At 58.4% G+C, this 18940-nt stretch overlaps 1 protein-coding gene across 2 annotated transcripts; it reads right to left on the bottom strand.

The window, feature by feature from the left end:
• Positions 1-1536: 1536 nt before the first annotated feature.
• Positions 1537-18106, bottom strand: RGS19 (regulator of G protein signaling 19). 2 transcript variants are annotated; one of them, XM_033074701.1, is made up of 6 exons: positions 18030-18106; positions 6635-6771; positions 6348-6484; positions 4851-4925; positions 3603-3837; positions 1537-3056 (listed from the first exon to the last, which is right to left on the bottom strand). In XM_033074701.1, exons 3-6 carry the CDS (start codon positions 6446-6448, stop codon positions 2868-2870), a joined length of 600 nt encoding a protein of 199 aa, XP_032930592.1. In that variant the 5' UTR covers positions 6449-6484; positions 6635-6771; positions 18030-18106; the 3' UTR covers positions 1537-2867. The 2 variants fall into 2 exon arrangements, with proteins under 2 accessions (XP_032930592.1, XP_032930593.1); XM_033074702.1 differs by lacking the exon at positions 18030-18106 and adding an exon at positions 17431-17461.
• Positions 18107-18940: the final 834 nt, after the last annotated feature.

Raw genomic sequence — 18940 nt, 5'->3', positions numbered from 1 at the left:
TCAAAGAGTCCCAGGCACTTTCCTGTTTGTGCTCTGCTTGTAGCTTGACAGCTGAAAAACACCTTGGAGTTTCAGAGGGGCTTGCTGGAGAGGCTCAGGAGGAGGGAAAATGCTGCAAATACAGGAAATTTTCCAGAGGCTTGGATCTGGACAAGGTAAGGGCTAGAGGGATGGGTGGGAGTGTTAGCATTTAGCTGTAGAAAGGGAGGAGGTTTGAAGCTAGCTCAGAGCTGGTGCTTGGAAGGGGTCAGATAAGGAAAGAATTCTGTAGCAAAGCCAGCCCCAGGTGCCACATCTGCAGATGTGACTGGAGGAGACCTGCAGCATCAGGCTCCTTCTGGGAGCTAACTAAAACCTGGTGGGGAAATTCCATCTGAGCTCACAGCAGCTTTCAGCCAGACTTAAAATCCCTCTTCTTTCCTTTCCATAGCCTTTAACTGGGGTGATGCAGCATTTGGGGGACCCCAGCAGTGTCTGTGGGTCTGAGGCTGCCCAGGAGCAGTGCTGTGCCCTCCAGCTCTTGTGCTGCCGGGCAGGGCAGGAGCGTTTGCAGTCACATCTCTCATGGCATCGCTTCCCTCTTCCAGAGTGAAAAACAAGTATTTCCACTGGCTTCCCAGCATGCCAGACAGCAGACATTGAGCAGAGACCTCGGAGATGTTTGGAGAGGAGTGAGCAGCCACATGAAAGCAGCGGAAAACGTGCTCCCAGCCCCTTTGAGGGCTGTGCTGCTCCGGAGGCAGGGATCCCACCAGCATCCTTCGCTCAGGGCTTTCACTTTGCAGGGTGCAGCCAAGTCTCCCAAGAAGGAAAATATTCAAAGATGCTGACAACTCCTTTAAGCCTCACGAGTCTTGTGGTGAATGGGATTATTCAAGCCAGGCTTGGGAGGGAGCAGTGTCCTCGCAGTGATGCCGAAAAAAAAGCTTCAGCATCTGAAACCCACGCTGACCACAGCACTGGCTCGTGTTCTGGGACAGGGAGCCAGCTCTTTACCAGTGCCTCTTGCCTTTCTTCTTGTGTTCCTGTGAGGAGCAGAGCTGAGCTTGTGTACAGCCTTCTGGCAATCCTGAATTAGTACCAAGAGTCCCAAGCAGGAGTTTGGGAAAAGTACTGTGTCATTTTACAGTGCCATTTTCTGGGATAACACCAAGGAGAGCCAGGGAGAGGAAGCACACTGGATAAAAAGGCGTTTCAGAAATAAAGATTTGCTTGTGAGGTGCTTAAAAGAGATTGGGAGCAAGAGAAAAACTAGATTATCTCATAGCAATGGGGTCTTCCCTGTGCTGAGACCTCTGTGTGTGTGGAGGGGCTCTGACCCCCTGCCATACTCTTGAACAACTCCAGGGATGCTCAACCTCCAACCCTCAGGCTGGGGCCATATTTGAGAGTATTTCCCTTACTCACAGAATAAACCCCGAACTAAAACTTCCCTGTGCAGGCTGGGAATGCTGTAAGGGTGCAGACTGGGGGAAAACCTGCCAGTAATAACAATACCGACATTCCTAATAAACCATTGCTGGTCTCTCTCAAAAATACATTTTCTTGAACTGTATTTCCAACTTGGCAAAGAAAACTAAATTTACTGACATGAATTTCCACACAGTCATGCCATGAGGAAGGAAGGAAACAAAAACAAAAAAAACCCTGAAAGAATTGGTTTGTTTAAAAAACATGTTCAATAAAAAGCACTTTTTTTCTTTTGGAAGGGCTGGAGAGAGATGGGTAGGGGGTGGATAAATAAGAAACTGCTGTGATGGATCAGGAAAAGCAAAGACTGGCAGCAAAACCCCTGTGTTGGCTTTGTTTCACTGTTAAAGGGCAGGGACAGGCATGTTTTAATCCTGGACACTGAGCCTTCAGTAAATCATTCCTTGTGCTGTGCAAAAACATGGGAATTCTGTATCCTCCCTGTGACACTTCCCATCCTGCATGGAACCCAAGTCCCTGCTCAGTGAGGGACCAGGGCAGACCCCTGGGCTTCTCCCTGCTGGCAGGGCAGCTCTGGGCCAGCTGGGAGCTCTCTCATGCAGCTGTCCTGGTACCTGCAGAAGGGCAGACAACTGCACACATATTTTCCCCCTGAGTCCATGAACCAGGGATGGAGGATGCTTTGGGGTGACAGTGTGTGGTGTCCTGGGGCTGAAGCAGTGCTGATGTGTCCTGGGGACTGGCAGGGGAGGCAGCTGTAAGACACCCCCTGCCCTCCCCCCGAGCATATCCCCATGGTCCCTTCTTGCACCTCAGAGCTCTGCCCTCTGCTCCATGGGATCCACTGGGAATACAAACAGGCTCTAGCACCACCCCCCTGCCCTTTGGGCCACCTCAAACAGCTGGAGCGAGGTAAACCTGACAAGTTTTTATATGTACAGAGATGCTCGTCAACCCCGCCCTCCCGCACCTCAAGTCCCCCAGTAAAAGCCAACCAGAAGAGCATTTAAAATTAAAAAAAAAAAAAACAAACCCAAACCAACAACAGTCAACGTCCCCCCCACCTCAAAAAAACCCCAACCCAGTCCCCAACTGGGTCTCAGGTTGCAAATGGGGACGAGCTGTGTCCCCAGGTGTGGTGGAGATGGGATGAAGTGACCTCTTCCAAACAGGGTGTGGGGGAGCCAGGCCCCAGGCACTGTCCCAGCTCGCTCTGGCCAGCGCTGGGGACGGGGCAGACAATCAGTAGTATGAGCTGGCCCAGGCTGTGTCCTGGGGACAGTCCTGGAGTGTGGCCCAGTCACCGGGGTGACAGTCCATAGGTAAAAAGCTAAAAACTTGGTGAGGTCTGGCGAGGAGGGCGGCAGAGGGGAGGAGGCACCGACCGCCCCTGGCCACCATGTCCCCACTGGTGTCCCCACGGCCGGTGGGTGCCCTTAGGACTCCGAGGAGGAGTGGGAGACGGTCTGGAGCAGCGATTTGTAAATGGCAGAGTTCAGGAAGCGAGGGTAGGAGTCTCTGTGCATCAGCGTGTAGATCTGGAGCTGTGCGTCGTCGAAGGTGTGCGAGGACGGCTCCTGCATCTTCCGGTTGATGACCTCCCGCACCCGCGAGTCCAGGCTCACCTGGGAGGCACGGAGAGAACGTGGGGGCTGGGGGACACCCAAGGACAAGCCCCCAGCCCAGCACCCATCCCTGCACCCCCACTCACGGGAAATTGGATAACAATGCAGCACTAGATGTGGGGTGCTCCATGCCAGAAGACATTGCCTGTAGAGCCCTAGTGTTTGGGAGGGCTGCAGGGAGGAGTGGGGATCTCTCTGTGTCCCCCAGCTGGGCACAGGGAGGTGGGTTGGGGTGGTCCTGCCCTGGGTACCCCCACTCCGGGGATGCTGCAGGCCGGGATGCGGCATCTCCAGCATTTTCCCGGCCCGATGGTGCCCTCGTGAGGTCTCGGTCCCGCAGCACAACCTGACCCGCGGTCCCACTGCCAGCAGCGTCCCGGTGATTTTGGGGGGCTGGATATCCCCTTCCCACCGCCGTTACCCTGCCAAACTCATCCCCAAAGTGTCACAGGGCTCTGGCGGCAGCTGGGACTGAGCCCTCTCCCTAAGAGCCCTCCCCAGCCCCATTCCAGCCTGAGCCCTCCCCTCAAAAGCTCTGCCCCCTACCTCCTTGGGAGAGAGGATGGAGATGTAATCCTCGTAGATCATCCTGGCCTTCTCGTCGATGGTGTGCTTGTTGCACTCGGTTTTGAGCTCCTCACATGCCAGCCAGAAGAGCATGTTCTCCTCGCTGTACTCAGTCCGCAAAAACTCCCGGAAGACGTTGCGCCCCGCCGGGCTCTTCATCAGCTTGTCGAAGGACTGTGCCCAGCCCTGCACCTCCTCTGGCGTGGGTTTGGCACTGACAGGTCCATGGGAAGGCAAGGGGATGATGTTAAACCCGGCCAGGAATCCCATTGTGTCCCCCCTGCTCATCCCTGGTCCCATCCCAGAGGAACTGTGCCCAGCTGCATTCCCCATGCTCAGGACAAGGCTGTTCCTGCTCAGGCTCTGGTGGTACAGAGCTTTCAGAGGTTACTCGTGGGGTTTGTCCTGGTTCTGCTCAGCCAGGCTGGGCCATGGCTTTGCTTTGGGCTGGATTTCCCAAACTGGGATGTATTTTGGTGCTGGCTCTGCACAAATCCCAAGAGGAGGAAAAGCCCTTTGGTGGAGAGGCAGCTCTGAGCCAAGAGAGACGGACATGGGTCCATCACCCCTCTCAGCTGGGGAGGGAGAGAAGGGAGTGGAGAGGAAGGGAGGGAGGCTGTTTCCCAGCAATTGCTCAGCACCTGCTCAAGCAGCCCAGGAACACTCATTATCCATGGCTAATTAGCACATCTAACCCTAACCTGGCTGTGCCAGGCACTGCACAGAGCCCCCATTGGCTGGGTGTCACACTTGTCACTCAGGGAACAGGTGCTTGGTGCCAAGCATTCCTGGAGTGGGGTGCTGGCCCAAGCTGCTCCTCCCTGAGTGGACATAGACACTGCTTCTGCTTCCACTTCAGTGCTGAAACCTCCTGGGAATGGCCTCTCCCCTCCTCTCCCTGTGGCTGCAAAGTGTTCTTGGCAGTGGGTCAAAATGGCACAATGAGGTCCAAAATCTGCTGAGGTTCTTCCATGCCTTAGTTTCCCTTTGCAATGGGGCCAAGGGCAGAATCACGGTAGGATTCAGCCTGTGGCTTCAGGCTCCCTGTTTCTTGCTGAGAACGAGGGATGAGCTGCTGGACACATCACCAGGAACCCCTGAGCCCTGGTGTCCTGATCCTCTGCCTGCTGTGTACCCCAAGGGTGTCCTGACTGCCATGGAGGGTGGCAGAGGGGACAGTGCCATGCTGTGCTTGTCCCCTCACCACTGCAGTGCCCCTGCACTCACCACGCTTCACAGTTTGGGATGGTCTCCAGTTTGGTCTCCCGGGATGCCCTCCATGCTCGCTCTCGGTCCTCGTTCCTAACGGGGAGACAGAAAGGTAGTCAGGGGCATTGGGGACACATGCACACCCCACCTTGACCCCTCAATCTCCTTCGTGGGCACCAGCACCCTCCACCCACACCTTCCTCTCACCCACTGCCCCCGTGGCACCCTGGTTCCCTCATGCAGTTTTGCTGTCACCATGTGAGGGTGTCCCTGTGATGTCCCTGTGCTCAGGCACTGCTGTGGCCCTGCTCCACCACTCAGGCTGTGTGCCAGGGCCATGTGCCAGGGATCTGTGCCAAGACTGAGCTGAGCTGAGCTGAGCTGAGCTGGAGTGGCCACAGCAGCCGGCAGAGGTCAGTGCTGGATCGGCCCAAGGCGAAGCTGTTGTGTTCACAACTGTGAGCTGTGTGTCATGAATAATCACCAGTAAACACACAAATGTTTATTGGTGATGAGCCAGCACCGGTCTGCCCGCAGGCAGACAGTGGGATAGAGGTGTTGGGGCCTGGGGATGCGGTGTTCCCTGTCCCTGTGTCCCCTTGTCCCTGGGGGCGCTGGTGGCACAAGCGGAGAGCAGCCATCAGCCAACTTCCCCTGGGCCCTTGAATTTCAGTGCCCAGCACTGACCACAGCCCTTCCTGCTTGCAACACTGTCCCTCACAGTGTCCCACACAGGACTGGCTGTGCAAACCTCTGCCCCAGCCTGGGCAGCTGGGGTGGGCGAAGCTGTGGCCATGTCCCTGCCTGTGCCACCCCCAGGGCTCCCTGCCTGCCATGCCTGAGCCCCACTCAGCAACCAGCACCACTTGCTCAGGAGCAGGACACAGGAGGGGGATCTATCCTATCTCTGGGATTTCTGCTCCTTTTCTGCTTGCAGGGTCTTGCAGAGGTGAAGGAGAGACACAGGGAATGCCACCAAGCCTAGGGCAGTGTCTAGGAGGGAGATGCATGGGGCTCAGCTCCAGGGTTTTTTGCTCCTCCAAGCTTGCTGCTCTTGGTGGCTGGAAAGACGAAAGGTGCTGCAAAGCCAGAGCCTTCAGCAATCTCTGAACAAACAGATGCTGACGAGGAAGAGCAGATGGGCTCTCCAAAATCTGGGCTATCCAGAGAATAAGGAGCTAGAGATGCTCAGTAAGGACAGGAGATGCAGATGGAGGCAGGCAGCTGGTTCCATCCTTGGCTTTGGCCAGAGCTGGGAGAGCAGGGCTGGACTCTGTGCCCGCTGCTCCAAGGCAGAGCTTCCCAGAGGGTTGATATGGACCAGGACCATCCTTTCCTGGAGACCACTGGGGCAGCACTGGGGAGTCCCACTGCTGCTCTCTGCTCTGTGTATTATAAAAATACGAATGGTGCACCCAGGATTCTATGGCCTGCCCTGCCTATGGGATGATGAGGCGGGCGGGTGATGCTCGCTGACCCTGCAGGAGCCAGGGCCAGGCGGGCAGGGGCACGTACCACGAGCAGCTGCAGCAGCAGCACCAGCAGAAGCAGCAGGCGTTGGGGCGGTGGTTGCTGGCGGGTTGCACCGTTGTCGGAGAAGTCTCATGCCGGGACATCGGAAGGAGTGACTCTGTGGACGCGGGTCCTGCGTACTGAAAGGCAGGAGGGTGGAGAGGGTCAGGGAGCTCCAGTGATCATCCCCCACCTTGTGCAAGCACACAGAGATAGAGGAGAACACCCTCGTGCAGTGACTTGCTGTGATTTAAATTTTTGGCTCCTGCCTGCAGTCGGTCACCCCTCACCTGCGTCCCAGCCTCATACACGGCGGGCGGGGTTGGGTCGTGCTTCAGGGGCTGCTCTGCCGTTCTCAGCTCCTCCCAGCCTGCGGGTGAGCTGTGAGACCCCCCGGCTAAAGTCCCTGCCGCCTCCTGGATGGAGCCTGGGGAGGGAGAGGAGTGGCACCAGGTTACTGCACAGAACCCCCGGCCTGGAGCGGCTCCGGGGGCTGCTTAGGGCTGGGGAGAGCCCTGGGCAGGTGGCAAGCGAGGGCAAGGCAGCAGGCAGAAAGGGCAAGAGAAGGAAGTGAGAAGGAAAGTAGAAGAGGAAATGCATTGGGACATCTCTGCCAGGCCCCTGCACTGCCTGGGATCCCATCCCACACTCTGGGGGTGCTGTGGGGCTCACTGCAGGCAGCAGAGGGGCTTGGCAGGGTGAGGGGCTCAGTGCTGGCCCTGCACACCCCTGGCCATGCCCTGTGCCATGAGAAGAGTGGCTGCAATCCCTGGTGTGTTCAGGCACGGGATGGGGAAGTCAGAGCTGCTCCACAGCATCATGTGAGTGGAAGGAAACAGGGTGGTGCTGGTTTTCACATCTCCTGATTCTAAACCAAACCTTGCCCCATGCCACCTGCCTGTCCCTGCCTGCACCACTGGGTCAGCCTGGAGCAGGGATGCTCCAGGGTAGGAGAGATGCTGGGCTCAGCAATTACAGTCCTTCCCCTGCCAGAAGGAAGGAATGGGAGCAGAGGCAGCAGGCAGGGAGAGCCCCTGGAGATCTCAGCCTCAGCATCCCCACCTTGAGCAGCCCCAGGTCTCATTGTCTCGGGTGTGAGCCTTGCTGTGGACTCAGCAAGGGGGCACAGCAAGGGTGTGGGACACAGCTGGGGACACAGCTGTCCCCAGAGCCCTCCATGAGCCCTGAGGGTAGAGTACCCCTATTCCCAGCACAGCCATCACCCAGCAGTGCTTTCCTGGGCCCTCGCACACCCTCCCACAGTCCCAGTGCTCCCACAGGAACGAAAAAGGAGAGAGACTGTGTTTCACTCCCAATTGTCCCTATTTATAGCCCCAAGTGCTGGCAGGATGGCTGTGACCTTGTCCCCCGGTTCAGCAGCAGCTCTGCTCCCTCTCACACCACGCTGCCTTCGGGTCCACTTAACCCCCCACCTTTTCCCTTTCCTTTGCTTCCCCTCGCCCAACCATCTTCCACTCCCAGCACCCTTCTTCCCACTGCCCACCCACATCCCCCTGCTCATCCCATGGCACCAGCACTGCCGGGGCTGTGGCACCAACAGGAACTGGGGCTGAGGCTGTGGGAATGGGGTGAGCAGGACAACCTGAAGACTGGGAAAACCCTCTCAGCTCAGCCTGGCTCTGCCACAGCCCTGGGCTCTGGAACGGTTGGATTGGGGGTGACAGAAGGACCAGGATGTGGGGACAGCGTGTGGCTTTGCTCTGTGGGGACATCCAGGTACTTTGCTTTGCTCCTTGGCCAGAGCTGACTTGCAAGTGGCTGAGCCAACACACCCTGGAGATGCCGCAGGAGGGGGTGGCATCCCCTGGCAGGAGCACCCCCTTCCCACGCCAGGGGTGCTCTCAGCACCCATCCAGGAGCAGGATCAGACTGCTGCCCACCCTGGGTGCTGTGGGATACACCCAGGGCCATCCTGGAGGAGTGTGCTGTGCCATGGGGAACAGGGAGAAGGGAACTGTGGACCTGCACAAGGACCACGGGGACCTTGTCTGACAGCACCAAGAGGTGATGCTGGTGTGATCCTTGCTGGCACCAAAAGGCAATGCCAGCACACCCTGATGGACGCTGAAGGGCACTGCCACCATGGTCTGGATGATTTCCCAGCACTGTGCACCCCTTAAGGCCCCTGCCAGCCCCACCTCCCCATGCTGGTGGGGGCTGGGTGCCATGGGGCTGTCACCAGCTGCCCCAGTGCCAGGCCCTGGCCGATAGGGAAGTGCCGGAGGGAAGGCGAGGGTGTGCGTTCGAGGCTGCAGAAAGAGGAAGGACAACAAAAAGGGGACATTTCCCCACAGAGAGAAGAGGCACCCCAAAAGCCACCCTCCCTGAGCTCCTCCAGCCCCCAGGAGTCTGGGAGTCCCCATGTGCTGGGTGTCCCTGGGCTGTGCCAGGTGGCATCACATGCCCCCGATGTCCCTATGATGTCTGGCACCACACTGTCCCCTTGCCACACGGAGTGGGGACCCTCCATGCAACAGGACAAGGCGAGCTCTCCCCAGAATCACTTTCACAGGGGAACCTCCCCTTCTGCCAGGCCTTGCTGAGATGCTGGCCCCATCCCATACACCTGCACATGAAGCTCCTTGTGCGCAGCTCACCCTGGGCAAAGCAGCCTCCCCCAGTTCTGCAGCATGGGGCACAAATTAACCCTCACCTCAGTGCAGGGGCACCCCCAGCACAGCCTGTGCTGCCCCCAGTGTGCCCACCAACCCTGTGCCGTGGGTGCTGGGAGGACTGGGGGCTGTGGGAGCAGCTCTGGTGGTGTGTCCATACCTGCAGCCTGGCCACCACAGCAGCCAGGGCGACCCCGGCGGCTCAGGGGGCGCGCGGCATCGCCAGGACCGCCGGGCAGGGAGGTGGGGGAGAAAAGAAGAGAAAGAGAAAAGAAAAGCGGACGAACACATCCTCTCACAGGAAAGGGAGTGGTAAGGGAAGTGGCAAACTCAACTGAAGAGTTCAGGCCTTTTTTGGGAAAGCCCCAGCCCGGCCCAGGCGCTCTCCTCGCTGCTCCATCACGGGGCCAGCTGTCCCATCGAGGGGCACAGTGGGTGCCACCAGGGGTGAGCCTGGTCAGCCTCCAGCCTCCCAGGAGGGCTGGATCTGGCAGCAGCTGCAAGCACAAGGGCTACCAAGATGGGGCTCCCCAGCCAGGACTGGCACTGAGGGCAGCTTCTCAGAAACAGCCCGGGCACGCAGGTGCTGGAACAGCCCCACGACCAAGGCTCTGCCGAGAGTGACAGGCAGGCTGTGTCCCCAGGGTGCGTGCAGGTCCTCGGTGACCAGCCGAGCCCGTTTCAGAGCGACAGCGCTTTCTGCCACGCTGTGCTCGCAGCACTGCCCGGGGGCACAGGCGGGCAGCGAGGTGGGCAGTGCGGGCAAGGGGCCGAGCCGAGGCTGGGCTGAGTCAGAGCCGGCGGCAGCCCCGGCCGTGCGAGGTGCGATGTGCCAGCCTGATGCACGGAGCGCAGCCCTGCTCCCGCGGCCAAGAGTGACTCACAAACAAAGTTGTTTGGTTTTTTTCCTCTTCAGGAAAAAAAAAAAAGAAACAGAAGAGAGAGAGAGAAATCAGCCGCCAACCTCGGTTTTCTTGATTAAATTCACCCTCGGCGCTGCTGTGGGCGGAGGAGGCTCCAGCCCACAGGCGACCAACACCGCTTGTGGTCACTGCTGGCGGCTGCCCCTCCGTGGCACGGTCTCACCGCAGGTGAAAAAGGGCAGCAAGGGGCGAAGGAGGGAGCTGGCAGCCACCCCCGCTCCCTGGGGCAGCGCCATGTGCTGTTATCAGCTCATCCCAGCTCAGCTCCGCCGCTTCCCTCGCCTTCCCCGGGACACGAGCTGTTATCGCCTCTCCTCCCGACCCGCACACCCGGCACCCAAACCCAGCGTGGCCGTGCTGAGCTGTCCCCAGCGCCACTCCATCCGGATGGAAACCTCCCTGCCACCCAAAAGTCACCACCGGCATCCCCAGCTCCTTCCTCTGCCTCACCCCCCGGCTCCAGGGGCTCACCCGCTCCTCCGGGCACCTGAACCTCATTTGTTTCCCGATGGTTTTCCAGGATTCTCTTTGCCTGAGGGCAGGGAGAGAGCTGGGGCTGTCAGGATACAGCCACACTCCCACGGCCTCTGGTACCCCCAGCTTACAGGCACTGAGAGTGTTTTTATTCTCTGGCCACCTCTTGCCACGCTCCATCTCAGGAAGGACCTTCCCTTCATATTTTATGGGTCAAAACCGGGACAGCAAATTTGCTGCTCATCACAGAACCCTGCAGGGATCATTTGGGTGGGGACAATGATCAAACCCCCAGTGGCAACGGGGACACCATCCCTGCCAAGTCCCTGTCACAACCCAGGGATGCCTCAGCCAGGAGCAGCACCGGCTCTGCCCCTCTCCACGCCTTGGAGGAGCTGCAGACACCCATCACCTGCCAGACCAGCCACGCTGGATCGGCACACGGAGAGCCTGGCTGCCCGTGTGCTGCTGGATTCTCCAGTGTCTAATAAGGGCTCAGCACAGCCTGGAGCTTCCCCACCCCCTCCCTGGCATTTTCCCAGGAGGTCCCAGCACCTCTGATCTCTGCCAAATTTGGCTGGAACCAGTCACTGAGTGCAACCGGGGGCGAGGCAGCCCAGCAGGCAGCTGGGGTGGGTGATGGGGGGCTGGCACCCCCGGGACCCCTCTGCCAGGGTTACCCCACGGTACCAGCCCCGGCACGGCCCTGGAGCCCCACAGCTGCCTCCCGCCCCCGCAGCCTGTCCCAGCCACCTGCCAGCAGCACAGGAAGTTTTAGGAGTTATTTTTAGAGTCGGTTTTCAATCCCCCCCTTAGCAATCTTTTAGAAAAAGATTAAAGAGGTTGAGGGCTTGAGCCCCCGGCTCTGTGGGATGGGGCTGGGCTGACCCCAATCCCAGCAGCACAGAGGTGCCAATGATCCCTGGCAGTGGCTGGGTGGGCTCCCCGGGTCCTGCTGGGATGAGGGCATGGTTATGGCCATGTGGCTGCGCCCTGCTGTGTCCTCGCTGCCCTGTGAGCCCCTGGCACTGATAACCACAGATGTGCCCACACAGCTGGCTGAGGTTGCTGTGGCCAGCGGGTACCTTGGGGGAGATCCTCTGCCCTGCAGTGATTTCTCTGCCGTTACCAGAGGCTCAGAAAGGCAAATCCTGCTGATGGGAACTGTGAGATGCTTCAGTGAGTCCAAACACCTCCCCAGCCTTTTACACCACGAGAAATGACAGCCCCCCTCCTGCCAGGATGAGGATGATGCTGGGGTCCTTCTCCAGACCAGCCATCTCCTCTGTTCCCAGTGCATTTCTGCTTGAGCATACTCCAAACTCAATCCCACCAAAAGCCCTCCCAAAAGAACCACATGAACCTCTCCAGCACTTGCTGGGAAGAGGAGAACAGACCCATGGCTCTGTCCTGGCACCACTGCTGCTGGGCAGCACGGCAGGCACAGCGCTGCCAGCACTCACCCCCCTGACTGCAGCTTTTGCACTGAAACAGAATTAATTATTTTAGAGCATAAAAATAGCCCCATGCCAATCAGCTGGGGGATTTAGTAAGGCACACCCTGACAATTATGTTTCTACTACTACTACTAGAGTATTGTGGTGTTAGGGCAGGCGCCTGTTCTGCCTTCGGTAATGATTCATGGGGAAGGAGAGGATCAGTGATCAATACTCAGCAGGGGCTAAAGGGATGGAGGAGCTTGGTGGTTGATGGGAGGGAAGATCAGAGGAAAGGGAGGGATATGGCACTGGCAGGGTCAGGGTAAGGGCTGAGCTGGGCAGGTGGTGGGGTGCTCCTTATTCACAGCAAGCTGCCAGGACCCCGGGACCACAATCTGAGGGATGAAGAATGGCATCTTTCAAGGAAATGAGGAAGCAGACAGAGAACCAAGGCAGGATTGGGATGAAAAGGAAGGACACTGCATCACAGAGCAATGCTGGATCAAAGGGCTGGCTTAGCACAGCTCTGAGAGCTCCCAAAACAACTGAGGGATAATTTTTCCTCCATCCCCAGCACAATGACCAAACCCCACTGGCTGCATCCAGAGCCTGCATGGGAGGCACCAGGAGGTGCAGAAGAGGTTTGGGAGCCTGAGCTGGCACAGGTAGGAGGTGAGTCTGACCATGCCAAGGACAGGTCTGGCCCTGCTCTCCAGCCACATTTCCTGCCCAAAGTGTGGCCCCATGTGGCATTGATGTGGTCAGGGCGGGGCTGAGCCCAGCTCAACCAGCAGTGGGACCAGCCAGGCCAGGGCCACACCAGCAGGACAGCTGGGGACAAGGGAGCACGTCCCAAACGCTGCACCCAGGGCCATTTGCCCACCATGGTTTATTCAGCTGTGGGTGCTGCTGCCTGCACACTCCCAGCCCTGATGTACCAGAGTTGGGACATGTCCCCAGCATCAGATCCCTGCACTACAGCTTTCAGAGCTGGGCTGTCACTTGTACCAGCAAAACTTCCTCCCACATCAGACTTTGGTCCTGCATTAAAACACTGAGGGACTGAGCCCCCAGGAGACCATCCTGCAGGCAAACACCCAGGGAAAGGGGGATCTGGTGACCCAACGTCCTGGCCAAGTTCTGGACAAGCCCAAGGTTCACAGGTGACCCCTGGGCTCTGCCCTGCCCCAGCCACCAGAAGGGACCAGGGTGAGCAATTTGTGTCCTCTGAATCCAGCTGCCCTGGTGATTTAAACCCTAAGCAAAGGGGAAGACTGTTCAGCTCCATCATCCCAGGGAGGAGCTGGCAGTGCAGGGAGGAAGGAAGCACTGTCACCCCGTGTGGCCCCATGCCACAGAGGTGGCCCTGGCCCTGGGGCAGTGTCTGGCAGGGCAGCTGCTGCATCCCACTGCTGCCAGACAGGGCAGGCACAGCAGGGGTGCAGGACCCTGGCCATGGTGGGTGCCCATCACAGGCATTCTGGGCTCAGATGGTGGGAGCAGGCCTTGCAGGGGATCTCAGTGACACCCCTGATTTGACAGGCTGTGGTGATGCTCTTTGCTGAGTCCCCAGGATGCTGCAGGATGCAGGTCCCATCAGAGGACAGGAGTTGCTGTCATGGCAATACATTTCTGCAGCCCCAAATCTGCCCTGCCAGCTCTCTCCTCCTGGTGAAATCCACACCAGGCTCTCAGGCAGCATCTCCCCTTCATTTTTGTTGGGTTTTTTCCAGTCTAGCTTGAAGCTTTCTGTTGCTTTTTTAGAGCTCCTGCCTACTAATGCCAATATGAACCTGTTTGTTCTTCTCCTGCCCTTTGCCCTGGAATGCTGCTTGGGCATTCGCCTTCTGTCGAGGAAGCTACAGCCCTGCTTGGGCTCAAACCTGCAGGAAAGGGAGCAATTGGAAAACCCAAACCCTTCAGGCTGAACTAGCAGAATTTCCAGCACTGGGAGGGGGTGTGAGTGCACCCACAGCCTGTCCCTGCACCCAGAGCCACAGCCACGCACGGGGATGTCGCGAGCTCCGTTCTTGCTGTGCCCATCCCACTGCTGCCCCGGAGGCTTTGCAGCATTTCTGCCTCCAGAGTGGGCAAGTGCTGACAAGAGAGTCTGGAGTGTGGCAAACCTGGGCCCCCGAGCCCAGAGTGTCTCCACAGCTGGAGCAAAGAGCCCTCAAAAGGTCAGCCCAGGCTGGTTCCAAGTGGTTGGAGAACTGGAAGGGTGGCTTGCTCTAAAACTCAACCATACATTTTCCTGCTGTCAGGAAACCCCCTTTTTTCCATGTCTAAGATGAATGGTGAAGCTGAACCCCAAAGGACTTTGTTGTTGTTTTCATTGCTGCTCCACCCTTCTCCTGGTTAAATTTTGCTTTCACGAAATGGCCAAGGGCAGGAGGTTTTGCAGGATGGGTGAGTGGCAGAGCACTCCCTGCCTCTCCTGGAACACTCATCCAGAATGACTGAGGTCCCATAGACCCAGAGGAGATGATGGGATGGGCTGAGGCATCACCCTCCATGCCCAGCACAGAGTCTGGGGAGAGGGAAAATCACAGGCAGGAGTTTTCTGTTACTGGTCCACTCCAAAGAAGGAACCCAGTGGATTTTCAGCCAAAACTAACAGAAATAACATAATTCTCCATGCTCCCAGGGAGCAGTTTCACAGAAGGGTGAAAAGTCGACCACAGCTCTGGGTTTGCTGCCTTGTTTTACACTGTGCTTGGGGTCTGGATGGAGCCAGGATTCTGCCTTCACCAGTTTTATCCCAAAGCCACCAGCTCCTGTGTCCCCAGGTCCTCCCCAGAACTCACCCAGGGCTTGTGCACCAGCACAGCCAACGGCTCCTGCAGAGCATGCACAGCTGGATTTAAAATGTTTGATCCCTTTGAAAAGTTCTGGATGTCCTGAAACCTGTGGGAGGAGAGGGGAGAGCTGGCCAGTGGTGTTACCATCACACCCATTGGATGGCCAAGGCAGTGAGGATTCAGGATTTTCTGTAGGTCACCCTCCCTGTGCTGCATGGGACAAGCCATGGAGAGGCAGCTGGCAGAGGAAATGGGCTGGCTGAGCCAGCAGTGATGGGAATGAGCTGGAGGAGGCTCGAGTGGTGCTGGTGCAGGATGGGCAGTGAACAGGGAGATGCCTGGGGCTGGATGCTCCCTGAGCCACCAGAGCTGGGGCAGTGATGGCACCACAGAGCTGCTTCCCAGCCTGTGACAGGGTGTTTGGAGTCCCTGCGAGCTCAGTTCCTTCCCCTCTCACACCCCGGAAGATGTCAGACACTTCCCCTATCCTGTGCCCCCACAGGTAAAACCCAAGCTGTAACACATAGGGATGATGCAAAAACTCACTGATAAGGCCCAGGATCTCTTCTTCTCCCCAAAATAAGATATAACTATGAAACAACGCATATAAACAGCTTGATTTAGATCACCTCCTCTCTGAACAGCTTCTGTAATGGAAATGCAGAGAGAGATGTGCAGACGAATAAGGAACTGAGCAATAGGAAGTCTCGGGTGAAGGCCATGGGCATCAGATCACTCAACCTGCTGCAAGAGCCCACACTGCTGAACCCTGAGAGTGTGGCATGGCAGTGGTGGTGCCTGCTGGCCTTGCTGTGCCCTGCCTGCTCTTTTTTGGGGTGCTCAGGCAGGGCCGGGGGTTGGTGCATGAACTGATCTGAGGAGTCGAGGAGCTGGTGGGAGAAAGGCAGAAAATGGCTCTTACCTCCTCCTGAGCTTTCCTAAGTTATTTTATCCAGAGGATAAAAATTTGGGCAAAATAAAAAAAAGAGGAAAAGCCCCAGCAGCTCGAGCTCTGCAGAGGTTGAGGAGTGACACAGTGGCTGCTTTGCTACTCCTGACCTGTTGCTCACAGAGCACTGAGCTCACCCACTCACTTTGCATCAGCCCAGCTGAAAACCAAGATGCTGGAGCCCAGGTCCAGCCTAAAAGCAAAGACTAGAACCAGAGCTCAGCCAAGACAGGAGAAGATGCACTTTCAGGAGGTGGCTGAGATGGGCTGCTCCAGCACCTTGGGCAGACTCAGAACCAACTACCCTGCCAAGGTATTTTTCTCCCTTACCCCTTCTGGGTTTCATTTGAATTATTTATCTGCCTTCAGTTCCTTCTTTTTAAAATAGTAATATCAAAACGAGTGCCTCCACCCTGACTGAGATACATTCGTGTCACTAAACTCCTGCTTCTCCACTACAACCCTGTGAGGTGGAGGTTATTTAAATGCTGAAGAACATGACTGTATTTTGATTAGTGGCTTGAGTCATTTGTGGGGAAGGGCTGACGCGGAGCAGCTAAAATCCTTGTAGGGAAGTCTGATGTGGCGCTCTCCCTTGGGAGATACTCTGAAATATGTGCCCACTGGGGTGACCCGTTTTCCCAAAGAAAACGCCTTGCACCAGGCCAGCAAATGGCACGGCTCTGCTGACACGGGATGAGCATCTCCATTGACGGGGATGGAGATGCATCCAGAGGGGAATGAACTCCCCTCGCAGCAGGGGAATCCCTCCCACTCGCTTAACACTTTTTGTTTAGTTTCTTAAATAAGGCCATGGATCCGTGCCAGAGCAGCCTCATGGAAGCGGCGGGGAGAGGGAGCTTCCCGGGGAAGCTCGGGGTGCCCGGGGACGCGCGGTGACCGCGCCTGGCCCTCTCCATCCCTCGGCCACCGACACGCAGCGCCCAGTGGCAGCATCCGCGACACCGCCACGTGATGGGCTCGTGTTGGGCACCGTGGCATGTCAGGTCCCTTCGGGGACAGCAGAGTCCCCGACACCACCCAGGCAGGTCCCTCAGCCAGCCCTTGGCTCGCCGCTGCTGGAGAACCCCGCGGGGACCGGAGCTGGAGCTGCCCTGACCTCAGGCAACCTTGCCGAGCCCCGGCGTTCCCCGAGCCCCGGCCGGCCGGGTCGGGGCTGCCATCGCCCCGGCGAGGCTCAGCACCCTCCGCACGGTGCCCGGGGGAGCCGCACGGGCAGGGAGCTCTGCCCGGCCGAGCCCCGCGTGGATGCTCCGGCGCCGCCCTGGCACCCACCTGTGGGTGCAGAAGAACCGGGGAAACCTCCGGGGGGATCCGCCCTGCAACCCCCGCCCCGGGCTGGGCAAACCCCGGTGCAGCCGGCCCTGCGGCTGGAGGGTGCCCCCCTCCTTCCCCCTCTCCATCCTCCTCCTCCTCCTCCTGGCAGGAGCCCTGCCCTCCCCTGGGGGGATGCGGCGGGGAGTTCCCCCTCCCTGCTCGGTGCTCGGGGTCCCCCCGCCCCGCCGGCCGCTCCCCACGGAGCATCCCCCGCCCCAGCGCTCGCACATGGGGCCGGTGACAGGCAGCAGCCGGACACACGGACGCACGGACAGACGGGCACGGGCAGGGCTCTCCATCCTCCGCGGGGCTCGGGCGCGCGTGGGGGGAGCCGTGCAGGAGGGAGGATGCCCGGAGCAGGGCTCCATGCAGGGCGAGCGTGCAAAGGGGCTGGGGGAGGGAGAGGGGGTGGGCAAAGCGGGGTCCGCCGGGGGAGCGAGGCTGGGCTGGGCACCGGGCGAGGCAGGGGGCGATGGGTGCGCGTCCCCCCCACCCGCGGCAGCCCCTGGCCGGGACGCTGGGTACTCACGGGCCGGGCATCCGCGCCGCCGCCGCCGCCCCCGGCCGCCGCCGCTGCGCTGCCGCCGGGCTGGGCACCGGAGGGAGAGGGAGCGGCAGCGGGAGCCGAGCGGCGGCGGCGGCACTGCGCAGGCTCCGGCCCGGCCCCGCCGGCCACTTCCGAAAGCGATTGCAGCCCTGGCACTTCCTCACGGCACACACACACACACACACACACACACACCCACCCACACCACCCACGGGCCCAGCCCCCTGCCCCCAGCACCGGGCACCCACTGCTGTGCCCCGGCACCAGCATCACAAAACCGGTACCGGTACCCGCTGCCAGCCCCCCGGACCCAGTGCTCGCACCCTGCACCAGCATCACAGAACCGGTACTGGTACCCGCTGCTAGCCCCCCAGACCCAGTTCTTGCACCCTGCACCAGCACCCAGATCAGATATTGGCACACAGGACAAGCACCACGCTCCCACTATTGATAACCAGTACCGGCACCATGCACCGAGTGCTGGTACAGTACCAGTACCATGCACCCAGCACTACACCCAGCACCAGCAGCACATACCCAGCAGTGATTCCTGGTACTCACATCCTGCACCCAGTACTTACACTCAGCATCGTGCACCCAGTACTGGCACCCTGCACCAACACTGGGGATCCCCTCTGCCCCTCTGGGTTTTCTCCCATCCCCAGAGGGTGGGGAAGGGCTGTCTGTGAAGCTTCCCCCAGACTGCTTCCCACTCCTGCCCAGGAGTGGCTTTTCCTATGTCAGTGGTTTCTCTGCTTGTTTTTTTTTTTTTTTTTCATTTTCCCAAAAGCGGGGATTATACATCACTAAAAATAAAGGGTGATAAAACTTTGGGAGAGAAAGGAGGCATAAAAATTTCATTATCTTGCCAGCCAGGGAAATTATCCCACTTTATTATTTAAAACCTCATTAAAAACCATTTCCCTGGGAGAGACAATGATCAAACCACCATCTATTTCAATCCTCGAGACGTGCACTCGGCGACGTGGGGGATGTGTTTAAAATAGGCCCCAAATGTGACTCTTGCAGTGACAACTCCACCCCGACCCCCACCCATGTGAGCAGCATCTCTGAGCTGGATGCCTCTGCCTCTGCACTGGGGGATCACACAGACCCGATGTGCCTCCCACATCTTCAACCTCCAGCACTCCAGATTTTCATCTTTTCACCCATCCAGCTCAGGACAGTGGAACCTACACAGCTCTCACCCAGGGGCAGCTGCCCCAGGACCTCTGCAGACAAAGCAAGGTCCTTCCTCTGACTGCAACTTTTGCAAATCTTCGGAGCTGCTCCAGTGTGGAGCTGTGACTGCCAGTCTGCTCCCTCCTGCTGTGTGACCGGGCCACCAGCCCTCACGATTTTCTTTAGCAATTCATTTAACTGGAAGCTCACAAATGCCCATAAAGGCTCCCACGTCTTCAGGAACTGCTTTTTAGTATGTATTTGGGACTTTTAGAAATTCCCATGAACATTTGCCCGTCCCTGGAAGTGT

This window comes from Catharus ustulatus, chromosome 17 (genome assembly GCF_009819885.2).
Source record: "Catharus ustulatus isolate bCatUst1 chromosome 17, bCatUst1.pri.v2, whole genome shotgun sequence".
Classification (NCBI taxonomy): domain Eukaryota; kingdom Metazoa; phylum Chordata; class Aves; order Passeriformes; family Turdidae; genus Catharus; species Catharus ustulatus.
This window is presented reverse-complemented; position numbering and strand designations above follow the sequence as displayed.